Source organism: Sinohyriopsis cumingii, chromosome 15, assembly GCF_028554795.1.
Source record: "Sinohyriopsis cumingii isolate HCF-2022 chromosome 15, ASM2855479v2, whole genome shotgun sequence".
NCBI lineage: Eukaryota > Metazoa > Mollusca > Bivalvia > Unionida > Unionidae > Sinohyriopsis > Sinohyriopsis cumingii.
The window spans coordinates 118,212,846-118,236,060 of record NC_142975.1 but is presented as its reverse complement, the minus strand read 5'-3'; the positions used below and the strand labels follow the sequence as shown (position 1 = coordinate 118,236,060).

Sequence of the window (23,215 nt, the reverse complement as noted above, 5' to 3'; positions counted from 1 at the left end):
TACAGCAGGTTTATTGTTGTCATGGAAATGAGGTGAAATAACATCCATGAGGCGTGAACGGCATCTAGTCTGATTTCTTTAGCAAATATTTCCATGCCTGCAATCTAATGCATTTTATTTAGTTTCTTTAACTCAGTGGTCATTTAGTTTGCTGCAGGTATAACTTATGTAGGCACACAAAATCAAGAATTACGTGTCATTATGGGAAATCTTGTATTTTTAAAAGTGAAAATATATGGAAGATATAAGAATGAGGGAAATATGAAAAATTATTTTGCCAATAGGTTTATATATTTCACACCTATATAATAAAATTTAATATATGACATCAAATTATATGGGTTCATTAATGCCATGTATTAAATTTGACTACACCACTTGCTGATGCTTTACTATTATTTTTCAGGGAGATGTATGTATGTTATACCATTTTCCATGGGTCCAGTTGGGTCCCCACTGAGTAAGATTGGTGTCCAGTTAACTGACTCAAACTACGTGTTGCTGTGCATGAGAATAATGACCCGTATTTCCCCAAAGGTGTGGGAAGTACTTGGGGATGACGAATTTGTGCGCTGTGTCCATTCAATGGGATGTCCAAGGCCCGTTCAGAGTGAGTACCATTATTTGCCACTGCTTGTCATGTTATTTGATGTATTATGAATGCCTCTACTGCTTGCAGTGCATGTCTTGGCATCTGTTCACAATTGCTATTTACATGTCTTCTCCAGAACAGAATTTGACCATTTACCGTATTGCCAAGTGGTCTGTAGCACTCTACAGGCCACTCACATCTGTCCTTGTTTAAGTCTCAACTTTGTCATTTTAAGTATGTGAGAAAACTTGCTAATAGCTTCCCATGGTCTGGTAGTTCTTCTTGTGGTCATATATGCTGGCCACCATTAGAAATGTGGAAATGTTAGTAAACAGGGTACCCATCAATCTTGACAAGTTACCCAGGTACCTGATGAAAGGGAAATCATATTCAAAGTGTACAAGGTATGGTGTATTTTTCAAGTTCGATCCATCACAAGGGGTGACTTGTCATCAGCGAGTAGAGTTGCATTTTAGAAAAAAGATCAGCCCAACATGATCAGGGTAGGGAGGGAGGGATGTGTAAAATGTCAAAATTAAATGGACAACTTCAGTGTACTTGGCAATGAACAAGTACATGTATTAAATTTGCAGCTTAATCAAAAGGATTGTCAACTTGAAAAATGAGCGCTGCCTTTACAAGACGAGAGCTTATGGAACCATGCGCACAGGCAGAAAACTTGTCTACGGTAAATGGGTACCCAATGGCTCATGTTATTTTACCTGGGTTATTAATCAGCGAGCTGGTACCCTTACCTGGTGCTAGCTGCCATGTATGGCCTATCATTTGCTGAAAATGTCATTCAGCCTATGAAACCAAACATGTCCTGGAAAGTCATGGAAATTTTTGTCTTGCCAAGTATGTATGAACCATCTTTTAGCACCATTGTGCAAATACCGTTTGACATAGACAACTGTATAATTGTTTACTTTTGTAATTTCATATCTTTTGGAAATTATAAAGAAAAATGGTTGTGGTTCAAGGTACCAAGTTTAATGAGCTTTTTTCCACAAAGTGGCAGCATGCCAGAGTTCTCTTTATTAGTCTTGCCGGATCTCTTCACTTAAGTGCTTGATTTTAATGTAATGTATTTTCAAGCATTTTAGTTACAGTACCATCACATGTCAACCCCTTGGATATGGATTTGGGATGAATTGTTTGAGAAGGAAATGAGCAGTGGGGTCTGTGAATACTGATTAAACAGGTGCCTTTACTTTGAATGAAAATATACACCATGAATCTTGACCTTCCATCAGCCACTGCATGCAAATTAAAGAAAACTTAGTTTTAAATAGTGTATGTGCACATACGCTTGTGTCTATGCCATATAAATAGATAATCCTCATTGCTAGAAATAGCAGTGTAGGTACTTTGTGAGGCATTCAGAAACTGTTGATAATATAGACTGCCTGTCTATATTAGGAGGAAAAACTAGGGTCATATGGATAAAATTATTGACAGGACTTTGGTAAGCTAGTGATAGACAGTGGCTAGAATGACATGTCTACATAAGGGGAGATGAAGTGTGGCAGAGTACATCATTTGTTGCTTCATTACATTTTAAATGCATGCTTATTTGAGTCAGTTGGATCACAGGCAATAAAAATTTGTTCAGTAAATTGCCCCCACCACCACCACCACCACCACCTGTACTGATACTGATAGATGGTTGGACTCGTGCAATTGATGCAAACAAAACTGCCTGCAACACACCAGGGTACATTTTAGAAACTTGCTAATATTTCTCATGGTCAATTGAAGGGACTTTCAGCAATATATAAATAATTCCAGATCCACTACTATGACTGACATGTAAACACGTGGAATAATACAACCAATCTTCTGTCATCATTTTAGATTTAATGCCTGCATCTGGCAGTTCCACCAGATCCAGGAACCATCAGATGAAACTTTTGAGCAAATCATTTGAAAATTATTCTGGTCATATGACTAAAATTTACAACTATTATCAGCCATTTGTTCAGTTTTTGTCTAATCCTTTTTTTTAATGAACTGAACAGAGGATAAAATTGAACAGATACTTTTAAATATTATACTTGTTGTATATAGATGTTTGCATCCTAAGTGCACATGTGTCATATGAGAAATCCACAGGTGTTTGAAACTAGTCACATGACTGGATTTGATCTACATTATTCCTTGCAAATGGCTAATAAAGCCTTTGCTTAATTTCACAATCTTGTATTAAATAAGGCAGCTTCAGATCATTTTCTTTATGTTTAAACATCTCTCCGTGGGCTTGGAATTTGGTAAGAGACGACTAATGTAGGTGGGAGCCATGGTGGCACATTGGTTAGCATGCTGGACTTGTTGCAGAAAGGGTGTGGCTTTGAATCCTACCATTTGATTGCCCAGTTCAGCTACTGTAGTGCATCCATAGGCAAGGCACTTCACTGGGGTTGCCTCAAAACTAAGTAACTTGCTTGTGTTGTTGTTCTTTTTTGAAACACCAAACCATCTTTGAAATACTTGGTCTACTTCTGTGAGAAACCTGAATGTTAAAATTTTCCAAAATTTCAGCCACAATATTGATCAATTTTGTCTTTCAATTGTTTTCAAGGGAAGGTGATCAATCACTGGCCATGTAATCCAGAGAAGATTCTGATCGCACACTTCCCAGAAATCCGTGAGATCTGTTCCTATGGGAGTGGCTATGGTGGCAATTCGTTGCTTGGCAAGAAGTGTTTTGCCCTCAGAATTGCCATGAACATTGCCAAGGATGAAGGCTGGCTGGCAGAACATATGCTGGTGAGTGGTTAGTTCCCTTGCACTTTTAAAGAGATTACAAGGGATGTGAGATCTTTCATCTGTTATGCAATTGTTTCTAAACTTCTTTCATGAAATTCACAAAATTTGGCAGTATATTTGCTCTATATATAAGCATGTGCAGGAAGGGTATTTGAGCACTCTTTCAGATTTTTACTTGGCCCGGAGGTCAAAAGGATAAAAGTACTGAAATTTAAGTTTATTTTATTTGTATGTCCCTGAGATGGTAGTATCTAGTGTTTGAGTTGTCTGTGGGGTGGGCTGAGTAATGGATAGTTTTTCTTAGTTTTTCATCTCTTTACTTTTTGTAAATCTTTTGACTAGTTCATTCCATGTTCGAAATATAACATTATCACATACAGTCAGTACCGCACCTATTTCTGGGTGAGGTGATGGGTCATGAATTGTTGTGGAGGACACACTTTGGTTAGATTTGTTGGTTAAATCTTTTTCAGGCACTTTGAGTAATCTTTTTTTTTCTGATTTCATATTTGGAAGAACATGTCAATTATCATATTGTCTTATGTCCCAGGATGGAGATGGGTTAAGAATTATAATAAGAACATGTTTTAAATTGGTTCAAGAGTTTTTCATTTGCATTTTAACCAATTTTTTTTCATAACTTTGTCACCGAATAAATCTGCATGCACACACAAATGTTTTTGTATACAATTAAATTCTGGCAAATTTTACATAATAAACAAGCTTTTTTGTTTGCATCAGCGTATTTGTTTACCAGCGTCATTGGTGGCAATTGTAAGAAATTTTGTTGGAAGTTTAAGTCCTGTCAGTGAAGCTCATTTGATGGATCTGGTCATCAGTCAGGTCAATCATATACAGATATTTTTTTAACCTGTGCACAATCTGCATCAGATGTTCAATAGATCTGGGATTATTTAAGTAAAAACAAAATAACATTGTAACAGCTTAGAGAAGAAACAAGAATTACTGGGCAACATGCCTGTGCTGGTAGATTTAATCTTAGCTACTGTAACATGGTTCAGTAAGTTGCAGACATGATACACAAAAACTCCATGATTGATTGAGCTTTAAACAAAAAGAAGTGATGTCACTGTGCATGTGGAATTAGTTTTTCTCTGACACTGCAGTTGATATTTGACCTAATGTTTTAAAATGCTACAAGAAACACCGTAACATCACATCATAATCGAGTGGATTTACTACATCCACCCTTCGGTCAGGTTTTTGGTTGGAGCCATGGGATCAGTAGGTAGGACACCTTTTCATTATAAGTTTTAATGACCTTTTTACCCCGTTCATTTCAGATTTGGGATATTACAGGATACTAAATTCTACTTAATTCCTGTATGTGTTCTTGCCTGCATTACATATTTACAGGACCACCTTTAGTTAATAAAAAAAAATATTTTTGGTGAAGTTTTGAAAACTAAAAATTTTTTAAAAAATTCTTGGTCTGGTGGCAGTTGACGAACAGTTTACACCTATTTGTAACTACAGCATCATCATCTAGGTAGTTGGTTAAAATTATTACAATGTACAGTTTCTTCTGTACTCATTTTAAGTCCTGGCCAAAATACAGTGTATTGACCAAGAAGGGCATATGAACCTTAAAAGCATAATGAATAAGATGCATTATTATTGTTTGTCATTTATACTTGTTCAGCAAGACATGCATAAAAAAATCAGCAGATGAATGAAAATAATGACGTTCATTTTTCAGTTGCATTTTAAATGATCGCAGATAAAATAAAAAACAGCTCATGTCACTCAGAATTTTAGGCAACTATTTTTCATTATGAACAAATTTTTTTTTAAGGTTTCATGAACTTTTAGCCGCACTGGTCATAGACTAGAAGAGCTAGTGGTATGGCCTGTCTGTTAGCTTGTTATTGCTACTCATAAACTACATTGAGGATTCCTATTCAACCCATGGTGTAGCTGGTCCTAAATTAAAATGGTGCCACTTTGACCTCCTGTGTGCCCACAATATCAGCCATCTTGAAAATATTTTGTGGTCTCTAGTCCTCCAGAATAGAAGATGGGGTTTTCACTAAAAGATTTCCTGCAATGTCTGGTTGTCTTTAAGGAAATGTTGGGCCTAAGACATCCAGTATAACCTTCACAGTGGCCTTCTTGAATATCTAGTCATTGCTGCTACTTCTGAACGAATGGTTGTAAATGAAAATGGTGCCAGTCTGATGTCCGGTATGGAATCCACAATGACCATCATGAAAAGGTTTACTTTTTTTCCTTGACAGCTGGTCATATTGATAGTGTGCTATAGCCAGAAGACTCGAGATGTCTAGTCGGTCCTGAATGGAAATGGTGTACATCTGCTATCCAGTATGGTCACAAAGGCAGCTATCTTGAAAATTGTTTTATTGTAGCCCCTTCAGAATGAAAGTTGCATCAATGTGGGATTTTCACTTGAGGTTCTCTTACAATGTCTTAACGGAATTTTTAAATTAAAATGGTGCTATTATGGCCACTATGATGGCCATATCAAAAATATTGTCACTACTCTGCTTAAATGAAAGTCAGTTTGACATGGGTTTTTCTCAAAAAGGTTGCTGTGGTGTTGAGTTGGTCCTAAATGAAAATGATGATTGAACCCCAATATAGCGACAGTGGAAGCAGTCTTGAAAATAGTTTTCTTAACCCCTCCAAAATGGATGGCTATATCAACATAACGGTTTTCACCATTTGACTTTGTATGATACCTAGTTCATCCAAAATGAAAACTGTCAGTTGTGCTTCCAGTTTTTCTGCCACAAGGGCGGTCCTGAAAGTCTTTAACTAATCCATGAATAAATGGTCATATTGACATGGGGGTTTTCACCAAAAGACCTCTAATGATATCTACTTGGTCCTAAATGAAAATAGTATCAATCTGACATCTAATATGTCCACCACAGCTGGTAATTTGAAAATGTTATTGCTGAAGAATATCACAGAATAATAGCAGTTATAGGAATAAATGGTTTTGTCTTGAATTCCTGGAAATTCTTTTCCCCACTAAAATGTCAGTCTCTTCAATGGACCCATTTTATAATGCATTTTCTTTTTAAACAAAACAGATTATGGGTGTCACAGAGGAGAAGACCGGAAGAGAGACGTTTATTGCAGCTGCTTTTCCAAGTGCATGTGGCAAAACTAACCTGGCCATGTTGAATCCTACCATTCCAGGCTTCAAAGTCCGAGTTGTTGGTTAGTTGTGCATGTGATACCCTTTGTGATTGGTTTCTCTCCTTAAAATACATTGTAGCCGTAATACATTAGAAGAACAGACAGACAACACCTTGCAAATTGGTATTTTGAAGTGAACAAAGACATTAACCACAACTTTCATTAACATTAATACATTAGCTACTACTATTGCATTCCTTTCCCTTTTTTAGACTTAGTCCAAGCAAGTTATTTCCTTCTCCAGTTAGTTTTGTGGGGCCAGAAAAAGAAAAGAACATGATCCTAGTCTGACTACTTGGTCACAGCCAGTGTATGGAATACATTTGTTGTTTTTTTTCTTCCTTAGAACCATTTGTAGTACACTTGTGTTATATCATTCATCAAAATTTGCCTTCATTTTTGTCTTTAAATGTCCTTTTAGGCCTATTAAACAAAAAAAAATTTGCATTGATTGTTTATGTCCTCAGTCCATGTAGTGTTTGCAGATAAGAACAGTGTGTCAGATAGACATCTGTTCCATGTTGCAGGTGATGATATTGCCTGGATGAGATTTGATGAGAATGGAGACCTTTATGGAATCAACCCTGAGGCTGGATTTTTTGGTGTGGCCCCAGGAACAAATATGAAGACTAACCCCAATGCCATGCTGACCTGCATGAAGAACTCCATCTTCACCAATGTGGCTGAGACTGCTGATGGTGGAGTTTTCTGGGAAGGTCTGGAAGATGAAGTGGACAAGGTACACACTAATAAAATTAAACAATCTTTGCCAATACCATGGCACAGATAACACTGTACATTTGACATCTCAGTATGAGGAACAAATCTTGACAGAATTTTGGACCATCTGTCTCAATCTTTGGCATCAATTCCTTACCCAATACTGCGGTCTGATATGCCATGATTTTCAGCTCACTGGACACAGCCACTCTCAAGAGTTCTAGCATAAATAGCAATTAGTATGACACCTTTAAAATTCATACAAAAATGCCAGTGCACTATCTAGTCTGGCTGAAATTACTTGGAATGGAAAATGCAGTTAAACATGTAAAATAATCACCAGTTTCTATCAAATAGCTAGAAATATCTTGACATAGCATGGCTTTCACCTTATTACTACATATGCCTTGCTGACCAGTATATAATATGAGAGGACAGCTTTGGCCTAGTTTTCCTTGGGATACTTTGAACCAAAGGACAATACCTTGCATATACCAGACCAGAAGATCTTAGGGCTGTTTCAGTAAAATATGCATGGGACCCAGAGAAGGCACTTTTAAAATAGAATAGTCACAAAATAGATGCATTTAGAATTTTGTGTAATTTTCATATGAACTTTCTGGATAACGTGGCATATATTTTCAAAAGTGCCTTCCCAGGGTACCATGTATGTTTAAATGGAATAGCCCGTATGGGATAGTATGCTGTCTGTTGTTCATCTGTTAGCACAAGTTTGTCCTCCTGGGATTTTCACCAAAAGACTTCTAATGTCGACTTACTCCAATGAATATAGAACTGAGCTGACATCTAATATGTGTACCACAGCTGTGAATTTTAAAATCTTGTTACTGCTGAAGAACATCAGAGATGGTTTCAACACTCCTAAAATTGTTTTCACTCAGTAGAGCATCTGTCCCTTCAGGTGACTGTTTTAATAAACTGTTTATGAAATATATATTAAATATATTCAGCAATTGTCAAATGCTCATTTCAACACAATCAACAGTTTACTTAAATACGTCAATAAGAAATGAAGAACCCAAAGGATACTTCAGTGCACATGGAAGACATCCGAAAAGATCAGATCTTGCAAGATAATGTCAAATCTGTCTTGACTCTGAAAGTATGGAACACCTGCTCGTATAAGAAAATATTGATATACCTCTTTATTATGTTTACTATTTAGCAAAGACTAAGGTTGTTCAAAATAATTTTTTTAAACTTATATTTTTATGAAAATGTTGAAATTACAAGATTCGGTGTTTAAAAATGAATAGAAATTGACATAGTAAAATATAGAATAGAGTTATATATAGTTGTGCAACTATGATATTGCATTGTTTTGTTTCACTTAAATATGTTTACTGTATGTGCAAGAGACAATGATGTTTAATAATTATTAATTTGTTTTCTCTTTTAGAACATTGCCATTACCACATGGCTTGGAGAGAACTGGAGAATTGGGCAACCTGGAAAGGCAGCCCATCCCAATGCCCGCTTCACTTGCCCTGCTGGTCAGTGTCCTATTATTCATCCCAAGTGGGAAGATCCGAAAGGTGTTCCTATCAGTGCTATCATCTTTGGTGGCCGCAGACCTACAGGTAAGAAAAATGTTCTTTTTCTGTCTCTTTCTATATATGCAAGTCAGTAATTTCTTGTTTTATTGGAGTAGTTTCCCTGATTAAGTGACTATTCTGATTTTAAAAAAGATGTACGTGTTTTATTTGAGTAGTTTTCCCTGATTAAGTGACTGTTATGATTAAAAAAGATGTACTTGTTTTATTGGTTGATATTGATGAATTTTTCTAGTTTACTATTCTGAATTTTCAGAATATGATTAACAAAATTGAACAGCGCTCATTTTATCTGGTAGCCAGCTGAATTACTATTTAGTAATTGTCCCATCTTTTCATGCAAAAGTGATGACATCAATTTCAATCTATCGGTGCTCTATCTGTCCCAGTTTCACTTTCACACAACAAGATTTGGTATCCAGACTGATAATGACGAGATATTGGCTAAATATTGTCAGTGTTCTGCATCATTCTTTAGGGGAGTCCATTCTAATGATTGCCAGACATGCCCACATTTGTTCCTGCATAAGTTTTTTAAAATTATTATTGGAATATGCATGCAGCTTGATATTGAGATCTTACTGGACTTGGTTAACATTTTATCATTTAGGAGAGTTACAGTACCTTATTGCCTGACCCAGCCACTTTCATTTCCATACAGTAAATCCCTTCAATATCATCATATCTCAGCTAAATTTTGTATGCAGCTTGATATAAATAGATCTTAGCAAAGTTTGATTGTTTGCTTTCTGCATCATCAGAGTTGTAGCACCTGATGTCAGTTTCAACTACTTTCTTACCCACAGTAAATACTGTGAGTATTGTCTGATTTTGACCAAATTTCATATGTGGCTTGTTATTGATAAAATCTTTGTTTCATTGTCAGTGTTCTGCAGCATTGTTTCATCAGGTTGTAAACCCAATCCCCCCAATGTCAGATCCACCCACTTTCATTTGTGAACAATGCTGTTTCTTCAAGATTTCAACAAAATTTGTTATGCAGCATATTTTTTTGTTGATAGTCAATATTCTGAATCATTTGAGTTGTTCACGATTTTCAGTCCCTGTTTTTATTTGCTGCACAGTAACTCTTAACTGTTGGATTTTTCATCCATATTTTTGTGGACAGCTTGATATTTAACATGGCCAACAAAAATGGGGCAAAATCAGATTTTGGAATTTGTACTTGAGCATAGTAATTGTTCAGCTGTTGCCAATTATTTTTATTTGGTTAGCTTATTGTTTATGTAAATTACAACAATTTTCAATTTTAGGTTTTAGTATATTTCATTTAAACTGCTTGCACTATAGCAAGATTCTTGTGTTATACAAGTTTATACACATGATCACTAATTGTCACCAAAGCACAGGTTCCACTTTTAAAAAAAATGCTTGAATATTTTTGACTGTATATTGATATATTCGCTTCTAATGGCAGGTGTTCCTCTGGTGTATGAAGCTTTCAGCTGGGAACATGGTGTCACAGTTGGAGCATGTGTCAAGTCTGAGGCTACAGCTGCTGCTGAACACGTGGGTAAGACAAAACATATTTAGGAGACTTAAGTTTGTCACTTGACAGCCCAGATGGAAAGGATTAATCTTATAGCCTGTTTCCCGTCACTGAACAACCTTTCAGAATATTCAGCTTTACTACAGTAAGTGCAGCTTTCATACTTTAAACTTGTGATCTTATGAATAAAACTTCAGAGGATGATTGGACCTTGTTGACTGTGTGCAATTCATAAGTCTTAAAATGGGGACTGCAGCAAATGTAGGATGGATTTTCAGCTTTTTTTCTTCAGCAGTGCAGAAGACTTGGAACTCATGGGTAGTTTGATACATTTGAAATTAAATAGAGATGGTTCAGCAAATGTATCTTGTGTATTGCTCTGTGACAAATTATTGGCACATTTATACACAGAAACAAAACAGCCTAATGATCAAGGCAAAACAAAATACAAGGTTATCAAGGAAAGTTTTCCTTTTTCAAGATCATTTCATCACACTTATGACAGATGGTTTTCTTTTTGAGGATCTGTCATTAGATTTTTGTACTTGAAAGGATGGGCAGTCCTGGGTGGCCATGTAGTCTAAAGTGTTCACCATTTTACGAAGCACTGCCATCTCACTTTTGTCTGCATGGGTTTGTCTTGGGCTTGGCCAATGTGGGTACATCAGAAAGCTTGCCAGTAGCTTATCATGGGTTGGTGGTTCTTCCCAGTGTTTTCCTGGGTTCTTTCCTCCACCATTTTTACTGGCCGCCATGTATAGCCTGTCTTGTGCTGAAAAATGGTGTTAAACCCTATAACAACATGAAGGGACAGATTATGGAAATTTGGTACAAATAGATGTAGTAGACAAGAACTTGCATGTAAATTAATACAGATGTGGTTCTAGGTTTCTCAAGTGCAGTGGCTATGAATGAAAAATGTGAAATGCAGATGCAACAGTTGTACACCTTAAAAACATTTGTAACAATGTGCCCAGTATCATTATTCCTTGGATAGTCATCATTCCTATTTTAAGTCAATCAAGATGGCAACAGAGTTGCACGGAAATTTTCAGGAAGGTGCTTACTTTCTCATTGAATGTAAAAAAATGGGGAATAAAAGTGACTGAGATCCTTCTAGAACAGTGTACAGTAGTCTTTGGTTAGTATTCTAGCTTTCAAAAGTGAAAAATTTGCCAGCTTAAACAAAACCCAGGATTCAGTACAGTCTGTATCATGAATGTATCACCTGACTTGGTTGGCCAGCACTATAAAGAATGCCTAGAAGTTGTTGAAGTTCAGTGATACCATCACTTAACCTGGCATCAACAGAGATAGGTTTTAGCATTAACAAGGTTTGTTGGTTTCAACTCGTTTGGCAAAGCCCACCTATACTCATATTTGTTTGCTGTATTAAATGGCCAATCCTGCCTAAAGTCCTAGTAAAAACATCTAAGATTGGTTACAGACTGTTTTTTTCCTAGAATCTGATGATTTTAAACCCGTTAGAAATGCGTTTACTTTCATAAGCCAGGGTTACAAATTGAGCAATTTTACTACACTGTTTTTGATGAAAAATGGAAAACAAATGGTGGACTTGTGGTTGATGTGTGATGATTGTGAGAGTGAAAACAGTTTCCGTTTGATATTGAGCAGAGGAAAATTATGATGGGCAGTTTCATATTTTATGAGATTTTGACATACATGGAAGTTTCTGATTCTGAATCGTCAGTCTAAAAATGATGCACATATTATAGTTAGTAGTTTGTCAGTAATTTCTGAATGACTTGGACAGATAACAAAAATGAAAACTTAATGACTGTAGACAAATTTATTTGGAACAGTTGGTTAAAGTTTCATCAATTTTTATTGGATATAAGAAGAGATAATAAGTGAATGCATGAGGATGAGGTTTAAAGTTAAAAGGTTTCTGGGGCACAAGCATCTTGGCACAGCTTAGTGATGCTGGGGCATAGCAGCAGTGATGCTGATAACAGCACTAGGGCTGAAAGAGTTCAGGGCACTTTTAATATGTGGTTATATAATGTATAAGAAATAGGACTTGATTGCTTTTTCAATGATGCACTGAGACAGTTGTCTCATGCTGGCCTAGGTGTCCATCAAACCCATTGATCATAGGTTTGATGCTCAATGAACTGAGGTATGGCAGCTGCCTTTTAATATTAACAAAGAAATTTGTGACATTATTTGGCTGTTCCGTGTGAAATACTGAAAATGCTGCTTTCAGCAAAAATGTCCAGACAGAAGTATGAACTACATTATAAACAGGAGGGAGAAAAGGATAAAATCTTAGAGAAGGGGAATAGGAGGCTGAAAGAAAGAAAGAAGAAAATTGACAAGATCAAGAAGAAAAGAAAAAGGACTAGCATCTAACATTGATTTGCTACACAAGTCCTACAGATGAATTACACAAAAGAGCCCAAAAGACCAACTAAATGTCATGTCTTACCCAGACCAATTCATTAAGAACCACCAAAGAAAAAGCTACTGAAATAAGAGAATTGAATTTCAAAATTGAAAAAATAAAGACAAATGGTAAAATGTAAGTTTGTATAGTACAGTACAGTTCTGTGCTAATCTTGAGGTGTGATAGCAATGAAATTCAAATAAAAATTTGTGTGTGTGAGATTTGGATTTTTAACATAGCTTGAAACAAATTTCAATCATATCATTCCGATGTCTGCAGTGTGGCAGTTTATAGTGATGTCTAGCACTGGGGCATCATGCTGCAGACATGTAGCATGATGTCCCACCCAGTCACATTATCCTGACACCAGGCCGACCAGTCCTAACACTAACCTCTCAGTGCTGAGTGCCTAGCAAGGCAGCTGTTAGTACCATTTGTTTTATAAGTTTTTGGTATGACTTGGCCAGAGTTTGAACCCGTGACCTCCTGCATCAGAGGCGGACACTCTAACCACTAGGCCACCAAAGCAGTTAAAATGTAATGTTTTAAATGGATGTTATTTTTAGACTTCAACCTTGTTGTTGCTTGATTATCACAATGATGTGTTGCAGACAAAAATTGTAAAAACCCAACAGTTTATTTGTCAAGCAGAATCCTTAAAGACTTGAAAATGTCTTGGAAAAGTCATGAATTTTGTACAAAACCATGTGGTTGGCCTGGTGTTGCATGCAATCATAAAATTTCTGAATGTCACCTTACCAGTTAAGAGGTAGAAATATTTTCATTGCAGTATAAGCCATTAATTAAAAATAACTTTTGCAAACTACACCACTCGATAACTCGCGCTCTGATAACTCGCAAACCTGCTTATAACGTGGTGTCAGGTGTGGATCCTATTTTTTAAATGAAAATACCCCAAAAATTTATCCCTATTTGTTGAATTTGAAGTAAATGGCGATCAAAATTGGTAACGGAAGCTTTGATGTATCGCTCGTTTTATTGTTGAAAACGGTAGATAGGACCTGGAAATTTTAAACACTGTGAAATATCAAATTTAAAAATAGCTCATACAATTTTTAACATTTTCTTTCCAAACGACATTCCTAGTACACCGCAATTAACGATATGTAAGGCAATTTCGATCAATGAAAATGTCAATTACGCAGAGTGGAGGCAGTACTTTAATAAATAAATACAAATTAAATAATTTTTTTATCAATTGAAATTTGTGTTCTAGTTCCATCTTTTAGTTCGTTTTAAGTGTAATCGTCATAAATGCAATGTGTCCTCTTGTAATTAAGCGTAAAATGCGTGAATCTAGCGTAACAGCTATGTCCGCGTGCGTTTCTGAGAACCTAATTAAGTGCCAACTGTGTTTTGATAACTGACTTGCAGAAGAATTTGTTGTATTGTTGCACTTAATCAGAAACTGGCCTCCTTGGTATTATCATGTTAATGTCTTTTGAATTAAAAAAAGGAGGTGGAATAAAAGAAAAGTTAATAGCCATAAAAATCGGACTAACTCAAAATCTAGTGGCCTCGGTCGTATGTCGGGTGAACTCACTTCATTTGATCAATCGAACACTGTAATAAACGTTATTGTGTATGTAACAGAAACTACCTTAAATTAACCGACTCTTTCTTAACTGATCAAAGATAAAAAGGCAGCCAAGCGAAAAATGAATACTTCGTAAAATGTAGAGCTTGATTTCACAGATATGGACCATTGTGGGCAAGCGAGTTTCAGAGAATTCTTGAACTGGCATTTAGAGATATCCTCAGGGATGACAAGAATTTTCAGAATTGCTTCCATTGAAATCATGAATTAACATTGTATTAATTGAACAATAAAAAATTGAGTTTCGACATAGATGTGTCACGAAATAAATGTCACGTGTTTTTGAAAAAAAAAAGGAATCTTGTTTGGTGGTGTGTCAGCAGTTAGTCTAGTTACCAAATTATGCACTACCAAGTTGGCAAGATACTATTAAACACCACTACGGGAACCAGACTCGTCAAGAAAACAAAAAGCAGTGATGTAATACAGATTTTTCGCGTACACATGATGGTTGTTCAAACCAGTTGGAATGATCTTTCATATGTTGGATATTTTGAGGGAAAAAAATGTTATTTAAACAGAATAACGAACAACTTCATTAGAAAAAGCGCATTATTAAAAATTTTTATCGACGTGATTGTAAAATGAGGATTCAGTCATTAAACAGCCCAGTTCCCTAACGCTGCCCCCCCCCCCCCCACTGTTTTCTCGATGTCAAAGTGATTTTTTTTTCCTAAATTTTTGGAGGTCCCTTGGTAACTCGCGCCTTGCTTATAGTGCGGTCTATGTTTGCGTAGAGTGATTCATAAAACAAAAAATTTTTTCTTCAGGTAAACAGATCATGCATGATCCAATGGCCATGCGTCCCTTCATGGGGTACAACTTTGGAAAGTACCTTGGACACTGGCTGTCCCTGAACAAACCTCCTCACAAGGTGAGATTTTCTTAAAAGACCTTAAATGATTCTCAGTTTCTGTATTTATTTACATTCTACTTAGGATTTCAAGTTAGCATAATATATCCAGATGTGTCGGCGTGTTTTGTGATGATAGCTCTGGGTCCTTGCTGTTGTGGTTGGGTGTGTTTTCAGATAAATGTGGTATATTCAAGATGTGATCACATTGCTGTGGAACAGTGTTGCACTCTGAGCATGGGATTGTGGGTTTCTCGTAAAATTTATTTTACCAATATCCCACAAATCTTGAGTCTGTGAATCCCCAGGCTTTTTTCATGGGGAAATGATCAAAAATATGCCTACAACCTTGTATTAAAATTAGGCGTGTTTGTCCCTCACTCATCCACAGGATCACCATAAGGGTTTTTTTTTCTGATCATGCCATAGTTTCACTAATCTTGCTAAATCAACAGAAGCCACTTGTTTCGAATTCAGTATTTATTAGAATCAACTTGAAACAATAACTATTTCATAAGCAAAACGAGAAGTTGAAAGTCCATGCTCAGGCTTCCTCAAGATGCTCTTTCTTATTCGGATATGCCACAGTTTGCTCTGTTTATGAGGAACTAACATTCTGATTTCATGTATCATCCCTCTGCCATTTTGTGTTGGGAACATGCATTGTGTGATTGTATGAAAATGTTTAGACCCATCAGTGAATGAAGTATATGGTGTACTTTCGTATTTCTCCTATTTTTTGCTGCAGAAAGTGCACAACACCACAGCATTTCCTGGATCATACTTCAATTATATTAATTTGCCTTGCATTTCTAGTACTTTCTAAATCCTTTTTGATCATATAGTGACAGCCTTCGTTAGCACATGTATAAGTGAGTGTCAACATTGTGGATGTTCGTAGTTATTTGTAATTGTAGTGCAATTAAGTGAATGCATTTGTGCATATGTATCTTAAAATTAATTTAATAACCAAACTGTGATTTTAGTTTGCTCAGTTTTGTTGCAGAAATAATTTAATCAAACTCAACATATTTGTGATCGTGCTCTCGTCATTGTTTAATTCCTGGCTTTCTGGAGGTGCCTACACAACTTGCAGATCTTTCCATTGGTCTTCAGTTGTTATCACACATTGCTTTGAAAATTTATCAACAGCAATAAAAAGATTAAAACACATTGTTTAGTGTAATTCTGGATTTTTCATTGGGTTAGTGAAGTCATTTCCATTTGGTCAGTACTAGCCTGATACTCTATACCTTTTGTTATCATCAATAATGAGAACAGTGCTTGGGGGCTGTATACCAGACTAGTTCCATTCACATGAAGATTGCTTTGACAATAAGCACTCGATAAATGGCTTTACACTTGTCCATTAGTGGTACAAGAATTGATTGCATCACTTGACGTGCAGGATGTTGGCAGATACTCCGGTAACAGAGATACAGTTTTTAATCATTAAAACATCCAACGTTTGATACATCCAGCACAGGGCCATCTGCTAAATATTAAGAGTGATGGGTTATAATTTACACTGCTACAACTAGTGATCATCAGCAAAGCCGTGAACCACGTGTTAGTGAATTAGTGTTGATTTTGAGCCCGGCTTCAGCTTCTTGAGGGAAAAAATGGAGACCTTGTCTGATTGATGGAAGATGTCCTTTTTAACAGATGAGTTTGGAAAACTCTTTACTAAAATTAGCACACAACATATTGGTATAAAAATTCAAAACACATTTCAGACACATACAGATGCAGAAAATGCTGCTGCTTGTTTGGTTTTCTGTACAAAGGCTGTCCTCGAGGATATTTCTGTATATAACTTGTATCATGAATATTCAGAAATTGAAACTTATTGAATTTTTAATATCATAGTTTTTGTACAAGTTTACTATTGGAGTTGAAGTGGTACAGTGAGTCCCTCAGCTGTAGACCTGTTATATTAGAGAAATGGTCAAGATGTTCCTTAAATTATTATGCCCTCCCCCCCCCAAAAAAAAAAAAAAAAATTAGGTCACAGTGACTTTTCTCATGCTGATTACTTGTGTACAGGTTATTCACAATTTCAGGCACACACCAGGGTATAAGTGAGCTTGGTCATCTCTGACAACTCTTGCAACATTGTGAAATTTTTTCATTCTCACTGGGTGGCAGAGGGTCTGATGCACTTTTCTTTACCGATCACACACATCTCCCCTCTCCCTGCATGGGTCTGAATGTTGGCTTGACCAGTGTGGGCATGTTAGAAAGCTTAGTAATAGTTTCTCATAGTCAATGATTCTTCCCAGGCACTTGCTGTGTTCTTCCTCTACCAAATATACTCGCCACCATATATGCATACATGCCAACCATTAAGCTTTTGGCATAATCATTTACGCTTTTCCCCACTAAATTATGCCTTACACTTAAACGTATTCGATTATGTTTTTTCAGTATATCCCCCTCTAAAAATTGTTTTCTCATTTTTATTAACATCCCATTAATCCCACAGACTGTATTCTAGACAAGACGGTTTCTACATAACTATAACACAAGTACACGTGTCCATAGACTTGCATGCACTTTCCTAACAGTATTGTTCTATTTATAGCAGCTGCCCTATTTCCAAAAAACATGCTGGTTTCACTTTCAAACTTTTGACCCTTGGTTTCTATTCATAGCAGCTATATGGCTTAGGAGAGAACATTTTAATCTTTGCTCGCAGATTCTTTGTTTTAATTTGTATCTAGTAGAGAACCACTTTGTTGGTGTTTGGAGCTAAAAGTCATCAGATTTATTCTAGTAGATGCGTGTGTTAGAGCAAAAGTGTTTTTCAAGTAATTTCACAAATGGATTAGAAAAAGACCAAAAATCGATTCAAAGATGAATACATGAATATAGCATTCCATTCTAGGGCACTGACATGCCCATTGCGGTGTAGTATTAATTTTTGACAGTGTTATATCAAACAACACTGACTTGAGGAGAATGGCATAGCTTCAAAGGACTGAATTTAGCAGTCACTTTCTTTTCAGTAATGATTTTAATGCGACCACATTGAGGGTCAAAATTTGATACTACACAGGCTGTATGGAAAGGATTTTAATATTGGTCATGGTGGTAAAACAAAGAAACCTTTTATTAGCTTGTTTTACTAACTCCAGTACTAAGGAAACTTCTTTTTTATAGCAGAACTCAATTGTTGACACAAATTTTATAAATGCAGAGTTGTTATTTACAAAGTTCTTAATAGAACACGGACTACCCCTAGCAGTAGAAGACTGCGTCGTTCAAAAGGCTGTTTTTGGATTCCAAAATCAGAGAATATATGCATGTGCAAGAACAAAACCATCTAATAATGTTTGGTGTTTTGGAGAAAATACTTCACTTAGTATTGCCACAGACAGGAGTAGTGATTATGATGACAAAAAATTGAACTGTGTAAGGGACTTTGACAGCAAAAAGATCAGTGTGCTCTTCTTTCATTACCAGAATTAACAGTAGATTCCACTGGAGAAAATATTTTTGATTTGCTTGATAATGCTTTGAATAAACATAAGTTGACAGAACTGTATGGGGTTTTCAGCTGATAATGCATAAGTGATGACTGGAATTCATAAAGAAGTTGCATTCTCTATTTTGAAAAATGTCTCATCAGTGTATGAATCAGGTTGTCCCTGTCATTTGATGCACCTTGCTGCAGGAAGGCTGTTGATAAATTAGAAGAACTTCTGAAGTATCAAGTTGGTATTCTATCTGACAACGTACTTCATGTGGACAGAGTTGATGTGAAATGGCATATTATTTCCAAGTTAAACGACACAAAAATATTTTAAAAAATTGTCAGGTTATGAAAGGAATATTGGTTCTTTACCATTCTAATGCTGTGAGAAATTGTTCAGTATTGTTAAGAAAAGTAAAACTGAATTCAGATCCAGGCTTAGTAACCTGGAACTAAGTGCTCTGCAGGTGTGCAAAACATTCATAGTCACAGCTGGTACAAAGTGTTTTGAAATGCGGTATGAGAGTCTGTCGCTTTTTAAAGCTAAAAGTGCTACATATGAAAACTTGAAGCAGTAATTGATGTTAAAAGACCAGAGGGGTAAATAAATCATTTTGTACATATGCTTATTGAATTTTATCATGTTATATGTGGATTACTCTTTTTCTGCTTGGATTACTCTTTTTGTCCACTTGGATTACACTTTTTCCTCACCAGGGTTTGGCATGTATGTATATGGACTTGAGTGCAAAAAATGGCATCAAGCCCCAGAATAACAAATCATTTAGCAAAGGGAAGCAGCAAGCATGTGACCATTACTTATTTAAAAGATAGCATGTTTGCTCACTATTCACATTTTTACTGTACTGTTTGGTATCTTAATTGACTAGTTTTAAATTGCTGTCCTTTTAATAGGTACCCAAGATCTTCCATGTGAACTGGTTCCGTTTGAATGAAAAGGGAGAGTTCCTTTGGCCAGGGTTTGGAGACAATATCCGTGTTCTAGACTGGGTCATCCGCCGAGTACACAATGAGGAAAATATTTCTGTGAAATCTCCAGTTGGATGGCTGCCAAAGAAAGGTAATGCAATGAAATCATCAGCCTTATGCCAGAGATGATCTGTGAGAGCATACCTGTTATCCATGGAATGACTTTTAAATTTCGAGTCTTCTGTATTCAGGTTTGAATTACATATACCAATAATTGTTCCTGTGACCCAGGGTAACTAGGTAACCTGGCACATTTTCAAGAAACTCTTCCCCCACCCAGTACAAAGTTGTTGGTTTACGATGAGATTTAATAACAACTGTAAAAGAACATCTATCCTTCATTACAGTACACTTGTTTTAACGTAATTCCATATGTAAACTTCATAGCTCGAATATAGAGTTCTTTGTTCAGCCATAAAATTTACTTTGTCTTTATTTGTCTCTAATTAGCTACTACTGTATTCTGCAGTTTGTTAATTATTGTATTTGATAAATGGGTTTTAGGACATTTAAATTGGCCATTTCCACAAAGCCAAAGTGCCTGGTCTTTATCCCAGTAAAATCGGCGTTCTTGGGTAGAAAGTGATAAAAGCTTCTGTAGTGGTTTTTAACAAGAATATTATTATGGGGCTGATGCCCAAGAAGAATTTATTTTTAACTGGTAGTGTTTAAAGTCATCTTGGATATTCTTGTGTGATCAGATTTTCAAAATAGCCACTTTTGTAGCTATGTTGAATGTAAGATCAGCACTATTTTTATTTAGTACAACTAGAAACCATTAGTAGAAACCAGGACACTATTTTTTTTGTCTGCTGTTTTTGCATTGTAGCAAGTTAATTATTTACATTTTCAAGGCAAAATTGAAACATAATTACTGGTGAATTGCTACAAATTTCTAATGCAGTAATATATAAACTAATAATAGTAAACTAGAGCACAGAAGGGAGATGTTACTGTGGCAGAGTTGCTTCATCTCCACAGATGCTGCTTACGAGACCTCGTAGGTATTGCTTGAGCATAACAAGAACCTCTATATGGCTGCGTGCCTGTGATCAGAGCTCTTGTATGACAGTTTTGTACCTTTCATTGCCTCATAGGATCTGAAGGACCATCTTCATCATGGGTCTTTTGCTTAAGCTCCTGGCTCATCAAAACCAGCGAGGAAATGTATTCATTCGGATGGGGAAACTATGTTCCAAAAGGGTATGCAACCACATCAGCCCTGTAGGGAACACTATTTCAGAAACCCCTCCACAGCAGTCATCATTGAGATGGATAGGATGGAAAGGCAAGGCAAGAAAGGCTACTGACTCCTTCCACTTTTCAAATCTACAGGGCATAGGTGGTGTGTGGTGTGGTGGGGCAGGACAATCCACTGGATTCAATACTTTACCTGCCATGCATACCTTGTCCTGTACGAGCAGTTAGAGGCTGACTTGCCTTCTTTCTGAGGTCTGGTTGGGCATCATGGACGATTGGTGGGTCCTTTCTATAGTGAAGGATTGTTATTGGCTGCACTCGCTAAACTTTCTCAAGGGACTCCATCTCGTTTTAGAAGTCACATGTAACCAAATTGAAAGAAGAGGTGCACACTCTTGTTCAAAAGAGCAGAATAGAGAGGGTACAAAACATTTGGTTGCCAGCCTCCTACTTGGATTTTTTTCTGGTACCAAAAATGGTTGGTCAATTGTCATAGGCTTGATACCATTTTTCAGCACATGATAGATTCGACATGACAACCAGTATATTTGGTGAAGGTAGAAACTGGGAAGAACCACCAACCCATATGTAGCTACTGGCAAGCTTTCTCACATAACCATCTTGCCCAAGCAAGAGAATCTTAACTCGTGCAGTCATAGGTGATATGTCCATGATCTCTAAAGGATAGTTCCTTGGACTAGGTGGCAACCAGGTATTCTCCAGTAAAAGAGGGAAGCTGTGGCTTGTAATAGACCACCCCCATTCAACAATTCCTTCAAGAAGAAACCTTCAAAATTGAGACTGCAGAATTCATCCATAGTGCCATCAGGCCCTGAGACTGTTCAGTTCTATTTACCTTCAGTGTATTTATTTTTGCATCCCAATTTTTCTGCCATGGAAGAAATACTTGCATTTCGACAAAGTTGTCCAATTCTGAGCCATGCTGTTTGGTCAAACCTGAATGTACAGGATATTTTCCAGGGTCATGAGACCAATGACTTGCTCATCTCTAGTATCTGGGGGCTTCACTTCTCCAGTACTTCAGTGACCAACTCCTGCACAACGGCAGGAAATAGTCCCTGTTACATCACATTAACTCTGAAAGAACTTAGCGAACCTGGAGAAATTAGGTCCTTCCATCTCATGGTTTTGTTTCCATAGGAATGAATTTTCTTGCCAATTTGGGCAGTGACAAGGAATTGTACTGTGTTTGTCACATCCCAGGAAAGAAAAATGTCCTTGCAGAAAATTTGTACAGGATAGGCAAGGTAGTTCTAACAACGATGTCTACATCAGGCAGTTTGCAGAGTCCTTGTTCAGGCCATGGATGAAGCCTAGAGTCGACCTGTTTGCTACAAGACTGAAAAAAGATCCCTCTACTTTATTTCTCCCCAGTCCTGTACTATTGATCCTGGGCAGTGGATTCCATCAGTTATAGGTGGGTTTGGCTTTTGCTTTGGCATTACCACCCTTAAGTTGATTCCACTGGTACTTCTGGTCAGGACATCCAATGCTCAGATTTTCCTGTTAGCATCTTCTTGACCTCAAAGGTCTTGGTTCAGCTGCCTTCTTGATCCATTGATAGATCAATCTAGGGTGTTACATTAGTAGAGAGAGCTACTGTGGCAAGACTTTACAACAGGGCACCCCCAGGTTGCCAAATTGCCAAAGGCACTCATCTTGACAGATCACTGACATCTCGCCTTGGTCCAAATCTCAACTTTACCAATGTAGGTTTGTGAAAAAGCTTGCCAGTAACCTCCCTTAGGATGGTGGCTCTCCCCTGAGTTTTCCCAGTTCTTCTCCACGATATATACTAACCACCATGTCAAGTGCTGAAAAAAATATGGCAAACTGACAAACCAAACCTCCTCTTCACAACAGTTGTTAGATTCCGCACATTTATGCTTCATGTATCAAGTAATATGTTAGCCAGCCAGGCATAGTCTTCAGACAACATTGCCAGCTGTATCATTCAAACTTGGATACAGTCTACCTGCAAAGTCTATGATGCAAAAGGGAAAATCTTTTGTGATTGGTGGACTAGCAAACTTGTTAGTCCTAGCTGCACCTATATTTCTATTTTCTACTCTTCCTCTTTGAGAGATAATGTTTGGCTAACACAATCAAAGGTTATAGGGCAGCCCTTTCAAACACTCTTAAATTCTCCAAGGGCCCAGACATTGGCTCAGATCCAGAAATACTGGATTTTATTAAGTCATTTGGGCTACAGAGAGCAGTTTCTCACTCATTATGGCCAAGATGGAATTTTTAATGTTTTATGGACCTTGGCAAAGGCCTCTTGTGAGCCTTTGAGTGAA

General features: G+C 36.9%; 1 protein-coding gene across 1 annotated transcript in view; it reads left to right on the top strand.

The window, feature by feature from the left end:
- LOC149782568 (phosphoenolpyruvate carboxykinase [GTP]-like) overlaps nucleotides 1-23,215 on the top strand; it is a 51,226-nt gene that overhangs the window by 17,225 nt on the left and 10,786 nt on the right. Inside the window, exons 5-12 of the mRNA XM_089934027.1 lie at nucleotides 407-610; nucleotides 3,174-3,361; nucleotides 6,439-6,568; nucleotides 7,075-7,286; nucleotides 8,688-8,868; nucleotides 10,280-10,375; nucleotides 15,147-15,250; nucleotides 19,620-19,785. Coding sequence (XP_089790153.1) covers nucleotides 407-610; nucleotides 3,174-3,361; nucleotides 6,439-6,568; nucleotides 7,075-7,286; nucleotides 8,688-8,868; nucleotides 10,280-10,375; nucleotides 15,147-15,250; nucleotides 19,620-19,785 — 1,281 coding nt within the window. The remainder of the gene's footprint in view (nucleotides 1-406; nucleotides 611-3,173; nucleotides 3,362-6,438; nucleotides 6,569-7,074; nucleotides 7,287-8,687; nucleotides 8,869-10,279; nucleotides 10,376-15,146; nucleotides 15,251-19,619; nucleotides 19,786-23,215) is intronic.